General features: G+C 35.8%; 1 protein-coding gene across 1 annotated transcript in view; it reads left to right on the top strand.

The window, feature by feature from the left end:
- astn2 (astrotactin 2) overlaps window positions 1-18,489 on the top strand; it is a 407,558-nt gene extending 389,069 nt beyond the window's left edge. Inside the window, exons 21-23 of the mRNA XM_087790735.1 lie at window positions 9,067-9,167; window positions 9,264-9,447; window positions 16,837-18,489. Of these exons, the coding sequence (XP_087646861.1) occupies window positions 9,067-9,167; window positions 9,264-9,447; window positions 16,837-17,077 (526 nt within the window). The 3' untranslated portion in view covers window positions 17,078-18,489. The remainder of the gene's footprint in view (window positions 1-9,066; window positions 9,168-9,263; window positions 9,448-16,836) is intronic.
- Window positions 18,490-18,719: the final 230 nt, after the last annotated feature.

Below are 18,719 nucleotides of genomic sequence, written 5' to 3' on the forward strand. Positions count from 1 at the left end.
TTAAAAGTACTTGTTTTGAACTCCACTAATGTCTAAGCGGATACTAATAATATGTTTATTAATTATACAAATTGGTAAAATTGTGTCATCGCAATTTTGAAAGAAATTGAAATAATAACTAATTATTTATAATAACTAATAGTTAATAACTAATAATAATAATAATTTGAAGAAACATCTCAAGACATTTTTGTTTGTGCAGGCCTTTCCCTGATTTTCAGCAACTCCAGTGTAATTCTCGTTGTTATCTTGACCTTTTAAGTATATATTTTATAGAGTATTGTTCTATTGTTTAAGCGCTTTGTGACCCTGGTCTGGAAAAGCGCTCTATCAATGTAAATTACTTACTTACTTACTTAATAAAAACAATAATTAAATTAAGTTAAAATTGAATAGGAATGCAATGTAAGTAATAGTACATAAGCTATATTTTTAACTTTAAGTATCGAATTAACGATGTATTTCTAAAGTAGTTATACATAAAATGGCTTAGACTTATAATAAAAAGGGAACCTTTAAAAAAAAAAAAAATACTTATAAACCAGAATTTGTCCAGTTCAAGAAGGTTTTTCTGCTCAAGATAAGAAGAAAGTCAACTAAAGATAAGATTAGATAAACTTTACTAATCCCTCTGTAGATCTCCTTCGGGAAAATGGGTTTCCAGTTCACAGAAAATGATAGTTTCATAAGTACAAAGTGCAAATAAAAAGAAAAAAGTGCAAGGGATGACAAAGTGCGAATATAAAGAACATAGATCAAAGGAAATAACACAAAGAAAAGGACACAAAGATTAACATAGAATAACTTCATCCCTTCACTCTGCTCCTGCAGAGAAGACAAGAGGCATTAGGGGTTTCGGGATAAAGTATAGGAAGAGTTTCATTTCATAGCTAAGATTGTGTATTTGGATACCGGAATTTGGGGAAATAGGATCTGGAACTGGGGCTTGTAATCCCTGCTCTTCTCGTTTAGACTATTGTAGCAGTTTATTTTCGTTTCTAATCGAGAAGGAACTGTCTGCAGTTAATATAAAACTCTGCAGCGAGAATTCTGACCCGCTCTAGTAGAAGAACTCACATTTATTACCCGATCCTTAAAACTCTTCACTGGCTGCCAGTTTCTTTCAGGATCAACTTTAAAATTCTTCTTACTTTCAGAGATTATCATGGTCAGGCTCCTCCTTCCATCAGTAGATTCTGATCCAGCCTTACATCCCAGCTCGGGCTCTGAGGTCTGCGGATCAGAATCTACTGATGGTTCCTAGCACACGGTTCAGGACCAGAGGAGAGAAATCCTTCCAGACTGTTGCTCCTAAGCTTTGGAACGATATCTGTGTTTGATGATCTACTGACTTCTTCAAGAAACATCTGAAGACACTTTTATTTGTGCTTTTCGCTGATTTTCTGAGACTCCTGTGTTTGTCTTATTTGTCTTGACCTATTAAAGTATTTTAACTGTGTATTGTTTTTGATTGTTAAAGCACTTTGTGACCCTGGTCTGGAAATGCACTTTAGAAATAACTATAACTGACTTACTTACTTACTAAAATCCGAAAGAAATTAAAATAATATCAAATGAAATATAGAAGAAAGATTTGGTTAAAGAATAAAACATTATTATCAAAGTATATCCCAACCTTCTTTTTATGGTTCAAATGTTTGTTTGAAAAGTGCGAGTCTTTTTTGTTTTAAGACCTTAGCTGAACATCCTTATTGTTACTGTAAATTTGATCTTGACGCATTCAACAGAACACTTTTTGTTCCTATCTTGATCTTCGTGTGTGCATTTAACTTGTTCCCCTTTCCTGTTTATATGATCAGTCTTCAACATACTGTATAGGGTATCTTGGCAGTTGGCACCACTTGACAGCTCTTCTCAAATCTTTCCTGAATTGTTTTAGTCCAAAGTGCCCTGAATTTCCCTGATTAGTCCTCATCTGCTTCCAATTGCCCCAGAAAAAAGCCGTCTCCAGACATACAGTCATTTTGTCTGAATTCATTTACCACCGTATTCGCGTCGTTCTGAATTAGGCATTTTATTTCAGCCTTTCCCGGGTTATGTCATTTCCTTATTGTAACCAACATCAGACCGACTGATCCGCGGGTTTTTATAGCTTCACGACTCAAGCACGACCCTATTAAACTCAGCCCGACATACAGTTTTGCATCTGCCGTCAGCCGTTTTATCAAGTGGCTGGACCCGCTTTTCAGAAATGGAGAATAATTAGCAGTATAAAATAAAATGAAGCGGGAACAGTCTGTTCTTCCGCTGCTTAATGGCAAGTTGGCTGCCAACACGTCAGTTCAGAATCAGTTTGGGGGGGAAAGTACATACGTTTGAACAGTTGAGCACCATTTGCTTTGTCTACAAGTACAAGTTACGTTTCTAGACGCCTTTTTCTATCATGATTTCTTTTTATATTTACACAATTCATTCATATGGATGAATTTGGTGAAATTAAATGACCTGATAAATTATATAAATAAAACATTTGGTTAAAGTATTAAACATTAGAGACCTTTCATTCAATGTAAGTAAGTAAGTAATTTATATTTGTAGAGCGCTTTTCCAGACCAGGGTCACAAAGCGCTTAAACAATCAAAACAATACTCAATAAAATGTATACTTGTTTTGTTGTTTTTTTCATTACATTTTAGATGGTAGATTATTGCAGAAAGCATTACAACTATGAATGAATACATGTGGAATTTTGTACTCAAAAAAAAAAGGGAACTTCACAGGTAATAATTTTAATAAATACGTATATTTATAAGATTTAAAGACACACAAGGACACCAGTAACCCTGTACTTATTAATCTATTATGGAGTATTTTTTGAAAAAAAAGAGGAATCCCTAAAGATCATCTCCCAAAATCTCCTATGATTTGCTTTCTATGCAAAATGTAATTCAATATTTTTCCTTCATTCGCTTTGCTTTGGAGTAGTTTTACTAACCTTAGCTCTAACTCGACAGATGTGCTAGTGAAGCTTCACGAAGCCTCATTACCAAATAGATGGCACTCTTTGCTGTCTAATCTTTGACTATAAGGAAGTTTGGACCATTTTCCTTGACTTGTTGAGGGCACCTCAATCCACCGATTGAATAAAAGTGTAAAAGTGATAAAAGTGTCGTTAAGATATTTATATTCAGTAAAACAGTTAAGACTTTGATAACATGTTTTAAAACTGTTAAAAGATATTCTTTTTTTTTAATTAACTTTCTGTTTCTATATTTTCATTGCGATATCTCTCGTTTTTACCTTGTTCACCATCGTTTGAGATCAATTTTAAATAAAATGAAAAACGAATAAAACGTTATTATTATTATTAGTGTTACTCTTATTATGAATAATATAATTATTATTATTGGGGAAAGACACTGCTTCCTAAAGCTTAATTTGTCCGATACTTTCTCTACTCTTTTTGTTTTATCAGTATTTCTTTAATTACTTCTATTTATTTAACACATTCAAGACACTTTAATGTCTTTTTATTTTATTTACTCTAAATCATCAAACAAGTATTTCATTAAAATCCGACTCCGGCGGACCCCGCTGTTAGCGACACGTCTTTACGGCAAACTCAATAGTGAAGATGCAATTACTTAAAGCAGCTGTATATTTTGAAGGAAGTGATGAGGGCAACAATGTGGCTCTAAAAGAGATTACACAACTCCGAACACTGATGTCATGACATCGCTTTCCCCCCGCTGCCCTCTCTCTCCCTCCGGCGTGCCAAGAATTACGATATCCTCTTCCTCTTGATGTGCTTGGTCTTGACGTTTTGTCGTGCCGCGTGCGGCTGCATTATTAGATCAAAGTCCAAATCGTAACGTCATTGGAGGCCATTTTAATTGACACAAACCTTGATATTCTGTGAGTCCACTTCATCATTTGCTTCTTTGCAAGTGTATGCAAGAATGGGAGAAGGATTTCGGATTGTAGAAATGTTTTGTACGTCATATTAAAGATACACGAAAGTCTTATATGAGCCATAAAGTTCTGAAATCCACAATTATATGTTGATATTTAGTTACTACTAATTAAATGATGTACAGTCGTAAATTTCAGGTTTCATTTTGAAATGCTTTGATTTATTTTTTCCATTAAGCCTATTGTTGAAACTATTCAATGGCAAAGCCTTGAAAAGCACTGAAAAAGGGTATACATGCGCCAACGACCCCATTTTACATAAACAAAGAAAGAAAACAGCATTTAAGCTTTGTTTTTGTCAGTTTTTCCAAAAAGCATGTTAAGCTCCTTTCCATGCACTGCAGAAAGGAACGTTTAAAGACATCCTTTGTTCCTTCTGCCATAAGGTGCAACAACCGATCTCGCCCTCATACTTGACATGCACTTTTTACTTTTCTTGTCAACTTTTTAGTTATTTATTAATTAATAAATGTCTATATCTTAGCTTCAAACAGCAGGCCATATAAGGTGCAGCAGTAAGTAAGTAAGTAAGTAACTAATTTTTATTTATATAGTGCTTTTCCAGACCATGGTCACAAAGCACTTAAACAATCAAAACAAGATTAAATAAAATATATACTTAAAAGGTCAAGATAACACTGAGAAATACACAGGAGTTCCAGAAAATAAAGCCTGAACAAGCCTGAACAAATAAAAACGTCTTAAGATGTTTCTTGAAAGAGTCAGTAGACTCCATCAAGCGCAAAGAGAGAGGAAGATCGGAAGCCATACCAGTCAAAAAATATTCTTCAAAATCCTCCTGGATCCCGATGGAACCCCAGAACACCACCTACGAGAATTATATTGAAATACATGAAAAAACTTTTTGAGTTATTGCACTTGTGTTGAACAAAATCATAACCTTATTGGGGTTTCATTGACCATGAACGAGACGAAAGCTAACATCTTTCTCTTTTTTTAATCCTTTTGGCCACTTTATTAGCCAATATATTTGACTTTTTTAAATGTTTTTTTTTTTTCACTTCAAAACACAATCTAATGATAGTAGTCTCGCTTTTCATTCTATATCGAGTACTAGTGAAGATTTTATTGTTCGCTAAAGTCATTCTGTGTGTGTGTAAAAACATCCCAGGGTCAAGTTAGGTGACACATGGTTTCACAAGTCTTTCGGAAAAGAAGGATCAATGTCACTGGACTGATGGGGAACCCAAGTACATGTGTGTGTGGGTGGCCGCTGTAGTGGTTTGAGTGCGTCTTGCCAACGCTGTTACTTGAAGTCTGACATGCTGGTTGCAGGCCAGGCTGCGGCTGGTTTTTCTTTTGTTCTCCTCAAGCATTTTTTATTATAACTGCCGGCCTCTTCTGAGTTCACATACCCCCAATGTTCATTTTTTCCCTCCTTCTTTTTTTTGGCTAGGAATTTCTTCATATTTTCCACTTTCATTATTTTTTTTCTTTAATTTTATTACTGTACGGAATTAATCCTTGTAATTGCGGAAGGGGATTATGAAGAATAAGAAGGATCTGGAATTGAAGCCAACATCTGAAGCGTTCTCAAAGAAACATTCAGAAGTTGGCAGGAGAACCCACCACCGAACCCCCCCCCACCCCCCATGTTCCCAACAAAACAAATTGCCATGATAAACTTACCCCCCTTGTTTTTCATCCATCTCCTCTCCTCTGACGCCGTGTATCCAAATGTAACTGTTATGTGGCCGCAGGATTTAAACAGCCGGATCGTTACATGCCGACATTTGTTTTGCTCCGGCGAAAGAGCCGTTGAGGTCTGCGTGTCTTTTGTGGGGTTCCTGGGGAATACCACACTCACCCTGGTGAATAACAAGTTCAGACAAACAATGTGAGCAACGTCCAAACAGGTCACCTTACAAACAAAGCTTGTCAACTCTCCACATTCGTCGCCATTGACTCCCGGAGGAAAAAACTACAAAAAAAAAAGCCTCTGTCTTTATTTTCCTATATTTCTATGAGTATTTATATCAGGAATTTCGTCTTAGTCACACTCGTTGACTCAGTGGTTTTGCGGCTTTGTTTTTTTGTCATGTTGTTGTTTTTACGACGTGGAAATATGACTGAAATACCTTCAAGAATGCTCGCAAACAATTCCACCGTCAAAACATCCTCCTATATAGAGAAACAAATCAAACAAACAGACTTATAAACAGCCAAACTTCGGATTTGAACATCAAACGCTAGTTTTATTTTTGATTGACTTCGGTATTTAGAGCAGATTAAAGCCGTATAGTGAATGAAGCGCACATGTAAACATGGACGACATAAGGGCGAGTAAGGACAAGCGCAGATTAGGCCGAACCATATGAGAAGAAGAAAGTAGTTGAAGACCTCGTGTGAACTTCCACTGTTGTTTTTACTCTTAATGTTAAAGGGATGGTTCTTAAAACTTTCACTGATTTTCCACTCACGCTCTTATTGACTAAAGGTTGTGAATATTTTAAGAGTAATCCAACTATTTAGATACAGACAGAAATGCACGTCGATGCTAATGTAGCGACCAGGGCTAACATTTCTTCGCCCAAAAAGACACTTGCATTGAAGTCTTGAAGTTATACATTTTAGTTCTGGTTGCAACTGTTGTATGGACGTACATTTCTAACTATAACTTGGTCGACATGAGGGATAGTATGAAATAATAATAACAAAAATGTGGGTAAACTTTCTACAACAACTTTATTAATGACGTCTTTAAGTTGTGACTGAAAGAAATACTGATTTAAGATGAGTTTTGATCCACAATATTTTTTTCCCAGGAACACCTTAGTAGTCCATAGTGATGGGCTGGTGAAGCTTCATGAAGCATTATCAACATTTTCTCGGCTCAGTAGTTGGCGATTCTGGGTTTAAATGATGGTAGGTTTTGTTAAAATAGTTGTTTAAACCCTAAGATTATGCGGTAAAGAGTGACATCTACTGGTCTCTTAAAATCAGGACAACGCCTTGCGAAGCTTCATTTGCAACAACAAGTATTCTTTTGTCAGAGCAGTTTTTTAAAGGGAGGAACAGAGTAAGCAAGTAAGTAAGTAAGTAAGTACATTTGTAAAGTTCCTTTCTAGGCCAGGGTCACAAAACGCTTAACAATCAAAAACAATATATAGTTAAAATATATACTTTTAAAGGCAAAGACACATAAGATAAACACAGGAGTGGAAAAGCACAAATAAAAATGTCTTAAGATGTTTCTTGAAGGAGTCAGTAGATCATCAAACACAGAGATCGACCCAAAGCTTAGGAGCAACAGTCTGGAAGGATTTCTCTCCTCTGGTCCGGAAGTTCAGGAACCATCAGTAGATTCTGATCCCCAGACCTCAGAGCCCGAGCTGGGGTGTAAGGCTGGATCAGAATCTACTGATGGAAGGTCTGACCATGAATAGATCTGAAAGTAAGAACCAGAATTTTAAAATTGATCCTGAAAGAAACTGGCAGCCATTGAAGTGTTTTAATGGAATGTGAGTTCTTCTACTAGAGCGAGTCAGAATTCTTGCTGCAGAGTTTTGTATTAACAGCACCTTCTTGTTTAGACACCAAAATACAATATTCTGAACGAGAAGATACAAACACATGGATTATAAGCTCCAGATCAAGTTGTGACATCATTTTCCTGAGTTTAAAGATTTTTGAAGTTGAAGGAAACAGACTCTGGATTGACTTAATCTTGAAAATACATGTTTATTGTTGTATTTTTTTTTCTATAAAGCATTATTTTCAAGAATTTTATCCAGGCACAAATAATCACCACTTAGTAAAAACTATGTCAAAGTTGTGTCACCAGAATGTCATTTTAAAAGGGACATTATTTTGGATTCCTAAATGACTCTGACTGAACTTTTTTTTTTTTGGGAACTTCTGCCTCTTTTTTTCAGTGTCTTGAACTGCTGTTCCATGTTTTTTTAAACCAAGGTCTGGGGAGCTCTGACGTCTTTCATTGGACTCGTACTGTTCTGCTGTTTGGCATTTCCCGAGAGAACAACTAAGACTTAAAGGTTCTTCGAGTCCACCGACCTTGACCCATTTGTTCCCTGTCTGGTCTTTCCTCTGTGTTTTTTTTTTTTTTTTTTTTTAATATTCCCGACTCAAATCAGGAGGTCCAAACTGCTGATGGTGTCTGAGTATCTGTTTTACTTGAAAAACAATAACACTTTTTTATCCGAAAGGCAAGATTGTTTACTGACAACTTGTAAATTGAAGGTTTTAAATTGTTTTTTTATTTTCTTAGTTTGATGTGAGTCACTTAATAAGGAGAACATTACTGAGAATTATCAAGTTCCCACTTGACTCGAGAATCTGTTAAAATCTACAGCAATAGAAGGTTAAAGAAAGTTGTTTTTCTTTGCTCAAGATGTGAAGAAAATGTTGGCTTAAGATTAGATGCATCAGGGGTTTGACAGCAATTTTTTTGTACTTTTTGGTAAAACAAAACAGTTAAAAACTACACATACAGTGGTTAAAAAAAGCTGATTTAATCAGTGATGTTTGTTAATGTGATGGTCTGACTTAAATATATTATGTTTATTATATAGATAGATACACTTTATTGAAATTGTTGTTATGATAAATATATACATATAAATATCTATATGTATGTATATGTAAGGCATTATATACATTATCTTGAAAACATTCTGACATGTTTTGTTTTAAATGTGTGCTTCAATGGTTTCTTTGAAAGTTTGCCTTTTCTATTTTGAAAAATAATAATATATTCAATGAAGCTTCATGAAACAGTGTACTTTTGTTTAGAGGTCAGTAGGTGGCGCCATCAGTTTAAAAATAATGTGATGTTTTACTAAAAAGTTGTTCAAAAAAAGGAAAATAGCACAAAGACCGCCATCTAGTGGACCCTGAAAATAATGACACTGTTTCATGAAGCTTCATCAGACCATCACTACTAATGAAGCTTCATGAAGCAGTTGCATTATCTTTATGGCCCACTAGATGGCAATGTTCTCTCTATAATCGCCCATCAGTTTTACGTTAAGACCGTCTACAGAAGTCACTGCTTCCTGAAGCTTCATCACAAATATCAGCCATTTTTTCTGTCACTTTGTTACTCACAGTGGAATGCTCATATAACATGTGTTTTTCATGTGATTGTTTTAGGTTCACTCTCTATGCAGTGGACAGTCGGGGAAGTCACTCTGACTCAAGCTTCGTCTCCGTTCGGACTTCGTGCACGATGGTGGACGATAGCCGCGCTGAAGGTGGGAAGAGATTCAACGGAATCTCAAACACTTTCATTTCATCTTGCATCTGATCCAGAAGGGAATAAAAATGCTGTTTTCACGGTTTATTTTCAGAAATCGCTGACAAGGTTTACAGCTTGTACAACGGCTACACGAGCGGCAAAGAGCAGCAGATGGCGTACAACACGCTGATGGAGGTCCCGCCTTCACTGCTCTACAGAGTACAGCATCACTACAACTCCCTCTATGAAAAGTTCGGAGACTTCGTCTGGCGGAGCGAGGACGAGCTGGGCCCGAGGTGAGGCTAGCATAGAACAAGGGTTATCAAACCCGATCACACAAGTAGCCAGAGTTTTATGAAAATTCATCATTATTATTATTTTTAATCATAGCTTTAGAGTTTCCTAGATAGGGTTCAGAATTTTCTTCTTCGTTCCAGTTGTTAAACCTTAAGTTGTTTCTGGGTAAAGGCAACACAAGGGAAACCTCAAACGCATTTGTTTTCTTGACCCTGAAATAACAAAAGGGTTAACCATATTAAGACAACAAATCAGGTCAAGTACTTCGTAATATTAGTTCTGACATAGTTTGTTAGTAAATACAGAAATAATTATTAAATAAAGTTTATATTTCCATTTAATTATATTTTATTTATCTGTACACTTTCCTAAAAACATTCCCATATATAAAATTAAATGTATTCAATATTACTAGTCAGATTGGATAGATTCAGTTGACGTTGAATTACCATTTCAATGTCTAAAATCTGTCGTTATAATAAGACATAGGACAAATAGACGATGGGGAGATTTGTGTCGGGAATTTGATCTGTGGCCAGTTGGGATGGAACATGTACTCTGTACAACTACGTTGATTCACTGTTTGAATGAGTTAAAAATTCAACATTATTTCAATGTGGATCATAGCGAGTCATTTCAATGTCGTTTCAGTATCAAATATCAATGTTTCTACGTGGATTCAATCTGTTTTTTTTAACTATATGGGTTATGGACAGTATGTATACTTTATTTACATTTTATTTTTCTGATTTATCTTACAACATTTATTCCTGAAAACACATTTATAAAGACCTACCTTTAATGTATTTGTCAGTTGTGACTTTCAAACTGGTTCTGAATTGTAACTTGATACTAGTGAAGGTCTGATGAAGCTTCATAAAGCAGTGTCATTATTTTCAGAGCCCACTAGATGGCGGTGTCGGCCCATTTCCTTTGTTTTGAACAACTGTTCTAATGAAACAACACATTTTTAAACTGATGGCGCCACCTACTGACCTCTAAACAACATGACACTGTTTCATGAAGCTTCTTCAGCACATCACTACTAGATACCTTACATTCAGATGACACTTTATAATTGTGTTGCCCCTAATATATATACAAAAATAGTTTAAAGCTGATGATTATTGACCGGAGCACCATCTATTGGAGAAAACGTAACAAGCACTGGTTGTTCCACCGACACGTTCCGGCTTGTTTTTGACGAAACGCTGTAAAATTGACTTGAAGTGTTTTGTGGATTAGGATTAAAGAAGCCGATCGTCGATCCAAGAAAATGTTTTTTTTTCCGAGTAAAACTACTGTGTCCTACCGTTGGAAGGACCAGCTTGTTGACGGCTGAAAAGCCACGACTGCCGCCAAAGAAAAGCCTTCCCGCGGCCATGTTGGGCTTACTTACCTTAATGTGGTGACGTCAGTTTATTGCAGTTCACGTTAACATCGGCCCTGTTGTTAAATTGACCATTCCTGCTTTTTTTTTTTTTTCCCCCTCTCGCTCAAACGCTTCTACTGGTAAGTGAGAAGGTCATTTTGGGGTTACAGTCCCTCCTCACATTACCATGGTGATGCCTCAACACTGCTCACAGCCAAACCAAACACTCGAGTTGACTCAGTATCCAGCACTGTTTCCTCTTCGATTTCAACATGGAAACACAACAACATCCCTGCACTACTGTTGGAGGCAGAACGTCTCGACGCATTCACACGTCACATGCACGAAAAGGGGAGCGACTTTTTTTTTTTTTTTTAACCCTCTAGAGTCTCGGGAGGCTTTAGTCGGGCCACCGATGACCCGGGATTCTTCTCACCCAGAGGTTTTTTGTTGGACCAACCCCCCGATGTCTGGAAGCTCTTAGTTTATGCAATAAATGATACTATAATCATTAGGCTTCTATGATTGAAGTCGGGGGTGGGGGGGGTTGAAATCCAAGGAACGATGTGGACAGATGTTGGGTTTCTGTGCGTGCGTTTGTGTGTGGGCAGCTTAGACGAGTGGGGCGAACAAGGGGGGGTCTGGACAGGGGAGGTCTTTTGGATGAGTGAGCATTGGATTATTTACTGCCTGATGTTGGCAGCGTCGAGCTTCATTGGGGTAATTTACAAGCACACGCTATTGGTGGTACCTTTTTTTAAAGGTAAAGAAGTACGGAGCAGAAGAACGTAAGCACCGTCAGCATTCCGCCAGTAGCTGCGAGTCCCCCGAGCGCCCGAATAACCACAAGTACTGAAATAATTAATTATATTGTTCTCTGGACTACACGCTTAGAGGTTGCCATTACTCATAACTTAGCACTTCCTCGGAGCAGCACAAAGGAACACTTGAACACAAAAGCTGCTGCTTGGATTCGTAGTTTTTTTTAAGTAAATTTCAATCAATTATTTTCAGTTTTGCATCGGTTTAACCTCAATTATTACAAACCAAATTTGTGTTACATTCAACTGAATAACTTGATCCAGTTTAAGGGGAGAGTCACGGACCCCAGTAAAAAACAACGGCAGTTTTACTCTCCGAGAACATACGAAGCGATAGTACATAAAAAACGACTGATATGTTTTTTACGTAGAGACCAGGTAGTCCCGGATCATATGATCACCTATCCATTGAGACAGTTGCTCCAAATTACCGTATTTTCCGCACTATAAGGCGCACCGGATCATAAGGAGCACCTTCAATGAATGGCCTATTTTAGAACTGTTTTCATAAATATGGCGCACTGGATTATAAGGCGCATAGAATAAAATATACAGTCAAACGTTTGACTGGGGTTGTGTTATGCATCCAATAGATAAAGCTGTGCTAAAGGGAATGTCAACAAAACAGTCAGATAAAGTCAAACTTTATTAAGCGTTCTGACAACTCCGTTCACTCCCATGGTAACGATGTTCAAATGATGTTTAAAAGGCTTCAAGCAGCAGCGCGTGTGACTGGTATTTTGAGCAGACACATGTTGAGCGAGCAGCAGTGAAGGTGAGCGCATGTATGACAGCTAGAGTGTACGTGTATGACATGTTGAAAGCACGTGTATGACTGGTTGAACGCACAGCAGAGTGATTTTGAGTGTACAACAGCCAAGACACACTCGCTCAAACAGGTGGCAGTAATATCACTCCATAAACGTCTGCCATGATGTGACGTGCGTCGTAAATCCCACCCTGTGATGACGCAATGGCATAATCCCGCCCACAGTGCAGTCATGAAAGTTTTGGTAAACATGTCATCCACCAGGTAATGTTCAAGTATAAAGCGCTCCGGATTATAATGCGCACTGTCGTTTTTTGAAAAAATTAAAGACTTTTAAGTGCGCCTTATAGTGCAGAAAATACAGTACTGGTCAGGCCAGGTACTCACAACCTGAATGAAAAAAAAACTCATTTGATTTCCGTTGCTTTGATTATTACTGTAAGATGTTGTTCTGACTCTTGACAAATCAATGCCATTGTTTCAGCCAATTATGTTAAAAAAAAAAAAAAAAAAGTATAAACTACCGAAAATAAGAAAACACAAAATCAATTTAGGAGCGTTCTGTTTGCAAAACACCTTCCCACTGATCAGAGTTAAGGTGAAGATTTTGTTTTCATGCATTTTCCGGTCTTTTTTTTCCGCTGTTTTTATCATAAGGTGAAAATAATAAAATAAAACCTGCCGTGCTACAAAACAGGTTGCGGACCCCTGCATTAAAGATCTAGTTCACTAGGTTTGGACTATTTTTTAGAGTAATCTGTTCCTTTTTATATTCAAAGGCAAAATGTTTGTTTATTTAAATTTTGCGACTGGAGCCCAGTGGACAAAATTCCTCCAAAAAAGACGCTTTGGAACGATCTCTCTGTGTTTGATGATCTACTGACTCCTTCAAGAAACATCTTAAGACATTTTTATTTGTGCTTTTCCTTGATTTTCTGGAACTGCTGTGTTTGTCTTATGTGTCTTGATCTTTTAAAGTTTATATTTTAACTCTGTATTGTTTTTGATTGTTAAAGCGTTTTGTGACCCTGGTCTAGAAAGATCTTTCCAAATACTTACTTACTTACTTACGTACTACATACTGATGTCCATCTTGTATTAAACCGTATTTACTCCAAAAGTACTGGGTCAGTATGGGTGAGTATTGCGAGCGCTCCCAGAGTGCATTCGGTCCACTGGATGGATGGATGGATGGATGGATGGATGGATGGATGGATGGATGGATGGATGGATGGATGGATGGATGGATGGATGGATGGATGGATGGATGGATGGATGGATGGATGGATGGATGGATGGATGGATGGATGGATGGATGGATGGATGGATGGATGGATGGATGGATGGATGGATGGATGGATGGATGGATGGATGGATGGATGGATGGATGGATGGATGGATGGATGGATGGATGGATGGATGGATGGATGGATGGATGGATGGATGGATGGATGGATGGATGGATGGATGGATGGATGGATGGATGGATGGATGGATGGATGGATGGATGGATGGATGGATGGATGGATGGATGGATGGATGGATGGATGGATGGATGGATGGATGGATGGATGGATGGATGGACGGACGGACGGACGGACGGACGGACGCAACCCCCAAAAGTGCAAATAAAAGAACAAAATACAAGGAATGACAAAGTGGAAATAAAAGAACAAAATACAAGGAATGACAAAGTGCAAATAAAAGAACAAAGCAGAAAGAATGACAAAGTCCAAAAAAAAGAACAAATTACAAGGAATGAAAAAGTGCAAATAAAAGTACAAAGTACAGGGAATGACAAAGTGCAAATATAAAGAATTTCTATCAAGGGAAATAACACAAAGAGAAGGATACAAAGATTAACACAGAACAACATCATTTCTTTCTAATCTTTATTTCAGTTCATCGGGTTCGTTATTACATCAATACTTTTCCTCACAATAATATCTTCTTGTAAAGTTTTTTTGTCAACAAAACTTTTGTCAAGACGGAGAAAGAGCAACTTCTCGTCCTCCGAGAAGAATCATTTATTAGCTTTTGTGACTGTTTTTGTTATTTTCTTTACCTAGAATCACGTGAAATAAACGTGTCATCTTTCCATTCTTCTCATTCTCGGACCCCCCCCCCCCCACCATCCCCCCTCTTGATTATGTGTTTGGAATTCTGTTGTTTCAGACATAAGAATTCAAGGGAAATGAGAAAATGTTTTCCCTCTTTTCAGCAAATAAGTGAAAAGGATGTCTGTACTCACTTTCTTAACGCAAGACAGATGTTGATGCTCAGCAGACACTGCTTTTCAAAACAAATGGAATTTTGCCCTCCTCCGTGTGTGTTTTCCTCATTTTAGTATCCACATGAGCTTAACAACCTTTAATACACACTATATGTGCTCTCCGTGGGTGTTTCTTTCGCCGTTTTGAAGTATGGAATGGATGTCTGCGAATGCTGCGGTGCATGTTTTCTAAATTAAGCTGGCACACGGCTCGCTCATGTCATAAACAGAAGGTCCTTGACTCAGGACCTGGAAATAACAATCCGACGTGTGCTCACTTTATTTAACCACGTCTGAATCTGGGAGTTGAGCTCGTGATAGTTCAGACGAAGAAAGTACTTGATTTAAATTCTTGACTTTATCAGGGTTTTTTTCTTTCTTTTTTGGGCATTGTTATGAAATCATTGAGGTACCTCAGTGTCACTGCTACAAATGAAGTCTAACGTAATGTAGGTAAATGGTCAATTTGGTAGGAAGTTGAGCACAAACCACCTGAAGACCAGGGTTGAGAAAAGCATGAGATATTTTGTCTTTTTTGTTGTTTTTTTGTCTTAAATAATCCAGTGACTGCAAGAAAAACAAGTATTTCAAGTTATATATGACTTTATTTACAGTAACAATACAAGCCAAAAACACAGCAACGTACAAATAATGAATTTAGGTTCAGAGATTTCATAAATACACAATTTAGAAAACGTTTAAAGCCTTTGATTTCCAACGTCCTTCTTCATTATTTTCATTAAAATATATTTTAAAAGGATTACATTTTCTTGTTACTAAGCAGGTGTTATATATTATATATATTTGTATTTTAACTTTTTTTTTAAATGAGTCTGTGTGGATGATAACATTAAACAAAATATATAAATATATATATATATATATATATATATATATATTATCCAATGTTATCATCCATTAAACACAGTAATAATGTAATATGTATATATATATATATATATATATATATATATATATATATATATATATATATATATATATATATACTGTATATATATATACTGTGTTTAATTATTGAAGTATTAATTATAATATAATCTTGTCCTTTACATCTGTCTATAGTACATTTGTAAGCTTTGAACGAATTAGACTTGGAATCATACACATTTATTTTTAATATTCATTCACATATATGTATTATTTTCAACTATTATACTCATTCTACTAACTGTTTACAACTATTTCAGTGTATTTATTTTACTACTAGATACATTTTTTAAATTGATTCAAACCTATTAAACAATCTCAGCGAGTTTTGATTTTCAACTGTAATAAAACAATCTTCAACTTTAAACAAACCCTTTTCAACTGTAAATAAACAATTTTCCAGCTGTCAATAATCCATTATTAACTGTAAATAAACAATTTTAAACTGTAAACAAACCCCTTTCAACTCTTAATGACCAAATTTTTCAGCTGTGAATAATCCATTTTAACCGTAAATAAACCATTTTAAACTGTGAATAATCCATTTTTAACCGTAAATAAACCATTTTAAACTGTAAATAATCCATTTTTAACTGTAAATAAACTATTTTAAACTGAAAATTATTATTTTTCAACTGTTAATAAACCATTTTCAACTATACATAAACTATTTTAAACTGAAAATGATTATTTTTCAACTGTTAATAAACCATTTTCAACTATAAATAAACTATTTTAAACTGAAAATGATTATTTTTCAACTGTTAATAAACCATTTTCAACTATAAATATAATATTTTTTAACTGTAAATAAAATATTGTTCAACTGTAAATAAACTATTTTCTACTGTAAATAAAATAGTTTCAACTGTAAATAAACTATTTTCAACCCTAAATAAACTGTTTTTGAACTTTAAATTAACTATTTTCTACTGTAACTAAACCATTTTCAACTGTAAATAAACTATTTTTCAGCAGTAAATAATCAATTTTTAACTGTAAATAAAACATTTTCAACTGGAAATAATCAGGTTTCCACTGGAAATAAACAATTCCCAACTTTAAAACATTTTTTTTTTCTATAAATTCAAAATATTCAATTGTAATCCAAAAGGTTCCAGCTGATCGTAAAAGTGTGCTTTCTGATCTGATTCAAAAAATGTTCGAGAACGCTTTGACATCAATCAAGTTTTCTTCTCTCAACAGAAAAGCGAACCTGATCCTGCGTCGAGTGGACCAGATCAGCCACTACTGCCGCTCCCTCCTACGCAGCTCTCACATCCAGAGCCGGACGGACACCATGGCGTACGTTCACTGTCGCAGCGAGGAGAACCGGGCGTCCAGCGGCAGCACGTGGCGAGGGTCTCTACACGAGAGCCGGACCAGCTGCATGGAAAAACTCATCTCCGTGCAGCGCAACGCCTACAGCAGCACAAAACTGCGATGAGTTCGGGTTCCGAACCAAAACACCTGATGCAATCCTAGACCCGAGTGAACAGTTAATATGACTTCAAATCATTTTGAGCTGCCAGCTGTTGCACATATCAATGACGGACTGCAGTGGAAACGTGTAAAAAAAAGAAAAAAATACTGTATCGACCGGCTGCGAATCTGGTTTTAAAAGAACTTTGAATGTAATATCTTGTTTTATTTTTTTTGGCGGTGCTTTCAAGCTAGCAGGGCGACCACGAGAGATGAAAAAAAAAAGGAAAAATCATCAATGTCATGTGTTCATGTGAAAGAAAACTGTTCTAATGTGCCATTTGTTTAACACGTTCTAGTTCACGGTAACCTCAGTCATAACGTAGTCGATGAGTCAATGAGTTCTGTGGTGATTGACGTGGATCTCAGGCTCTGATGAGTCTGTAGGATTCGTCCGAAAAGATCAGTCGAGCTTCGAGAAGAAAACTTTTAGTCGAGATTTTATCAAACATGAGGCCGGATTTGGTAGATGATAGTGATGTTCTTACGGAGCTTCATGAAGCAGTGTCATTATATTCAGAGTCCACTAGATGGCGCACTATTTTCCTCGGTTTCTAATGAAACATCACATCATTTTAAAACTGATGGCGCCACCTACTGACCTCTAAACAACATGACACTGTTTCATGAAGCTTCATATATACTTCACCAGTAGAAGATTATGTGTTACATCGTCATAAGTCATTGTTGGAACCTGTTTATTCAAGTTTTGTTCATTAGGTATCTACTCTTTTATGTTCAGACCCAGGCAGGTACAATACAATGTACTAAGAAATATTCCTAAATTTATTTTGAATTTGTTTCACATGTTTTTGTTATTAATACTTAATTTTTTAATAATTCTTTGGGGAAACAATTGTCAAAGTCAAAATGTTTTACTTTAATATTTTGAGCAGTTTTAACTAGTGATGTTCTTATGAAGCTTCATGAAGCAGTGTCATTTTTTTTCAGAGTCCACTAGATGGTGTCCTTGCACTATTTTCCTTTCTTTTTAACTGTTCTAATAAAACATAATTTTTAAACTGATGGCGCCACCTACTGACCTCTAAAACAACATGACACTGTTTCATGAAGCTTCATCAATACATTACTCTGTGTTCTTTTTCAAATTATTATAATATTTTCGTTTATTTACCAAGTAGAGATGTATAATTCCAGCACTTAAACAATATACTTTTACTCATATCTTTAATATGAGTCAGTTAAACTAATGAACTGTTCTTTTTAGTTTGTTTCCATTGTCAGTGTCATGATCCTCAAAGCCATGGGTGTTTGATGTATATAAATATAAACAATGCCTTTTTTTGAATATTTTAATCTCTTGTAATATAAATTGTAATATTAAATTATTACTATAATGTACATACAGTATTGTAAAAAAAATATATGTATATCTGTAATGTGTGGCTTATTTTATTTTTATTTTTTTCTGAAGAATGATAAAATATTAAAATTCTCGAAACACGGTTGTTGTTTTTTTTTCCCTTCAAAATCTCTTTCTGTGTTTTTTCTTTTATGTTAATACAAGTGTTTACTACTATTTCAGTTCAGATTTTATTCAATTTCTTTTACGACCTGTAAATAAAAAATAAAAAAAAAAAAATGCG

Source organism: Callionymus lyra, chromosome 5 (assembly GCF_982586985.1).
Source record: "Callionymus lyra chromosome 5, fCalLyr1.hap1.1, whole genome shotgun sequence".
NCBI classification, from domain to species: Eukaryota; Metazoa; Chordata; class Actinopteri; order Syngnathiformes; family Callionymidae; genus Callionymus; species Callionymus lyra.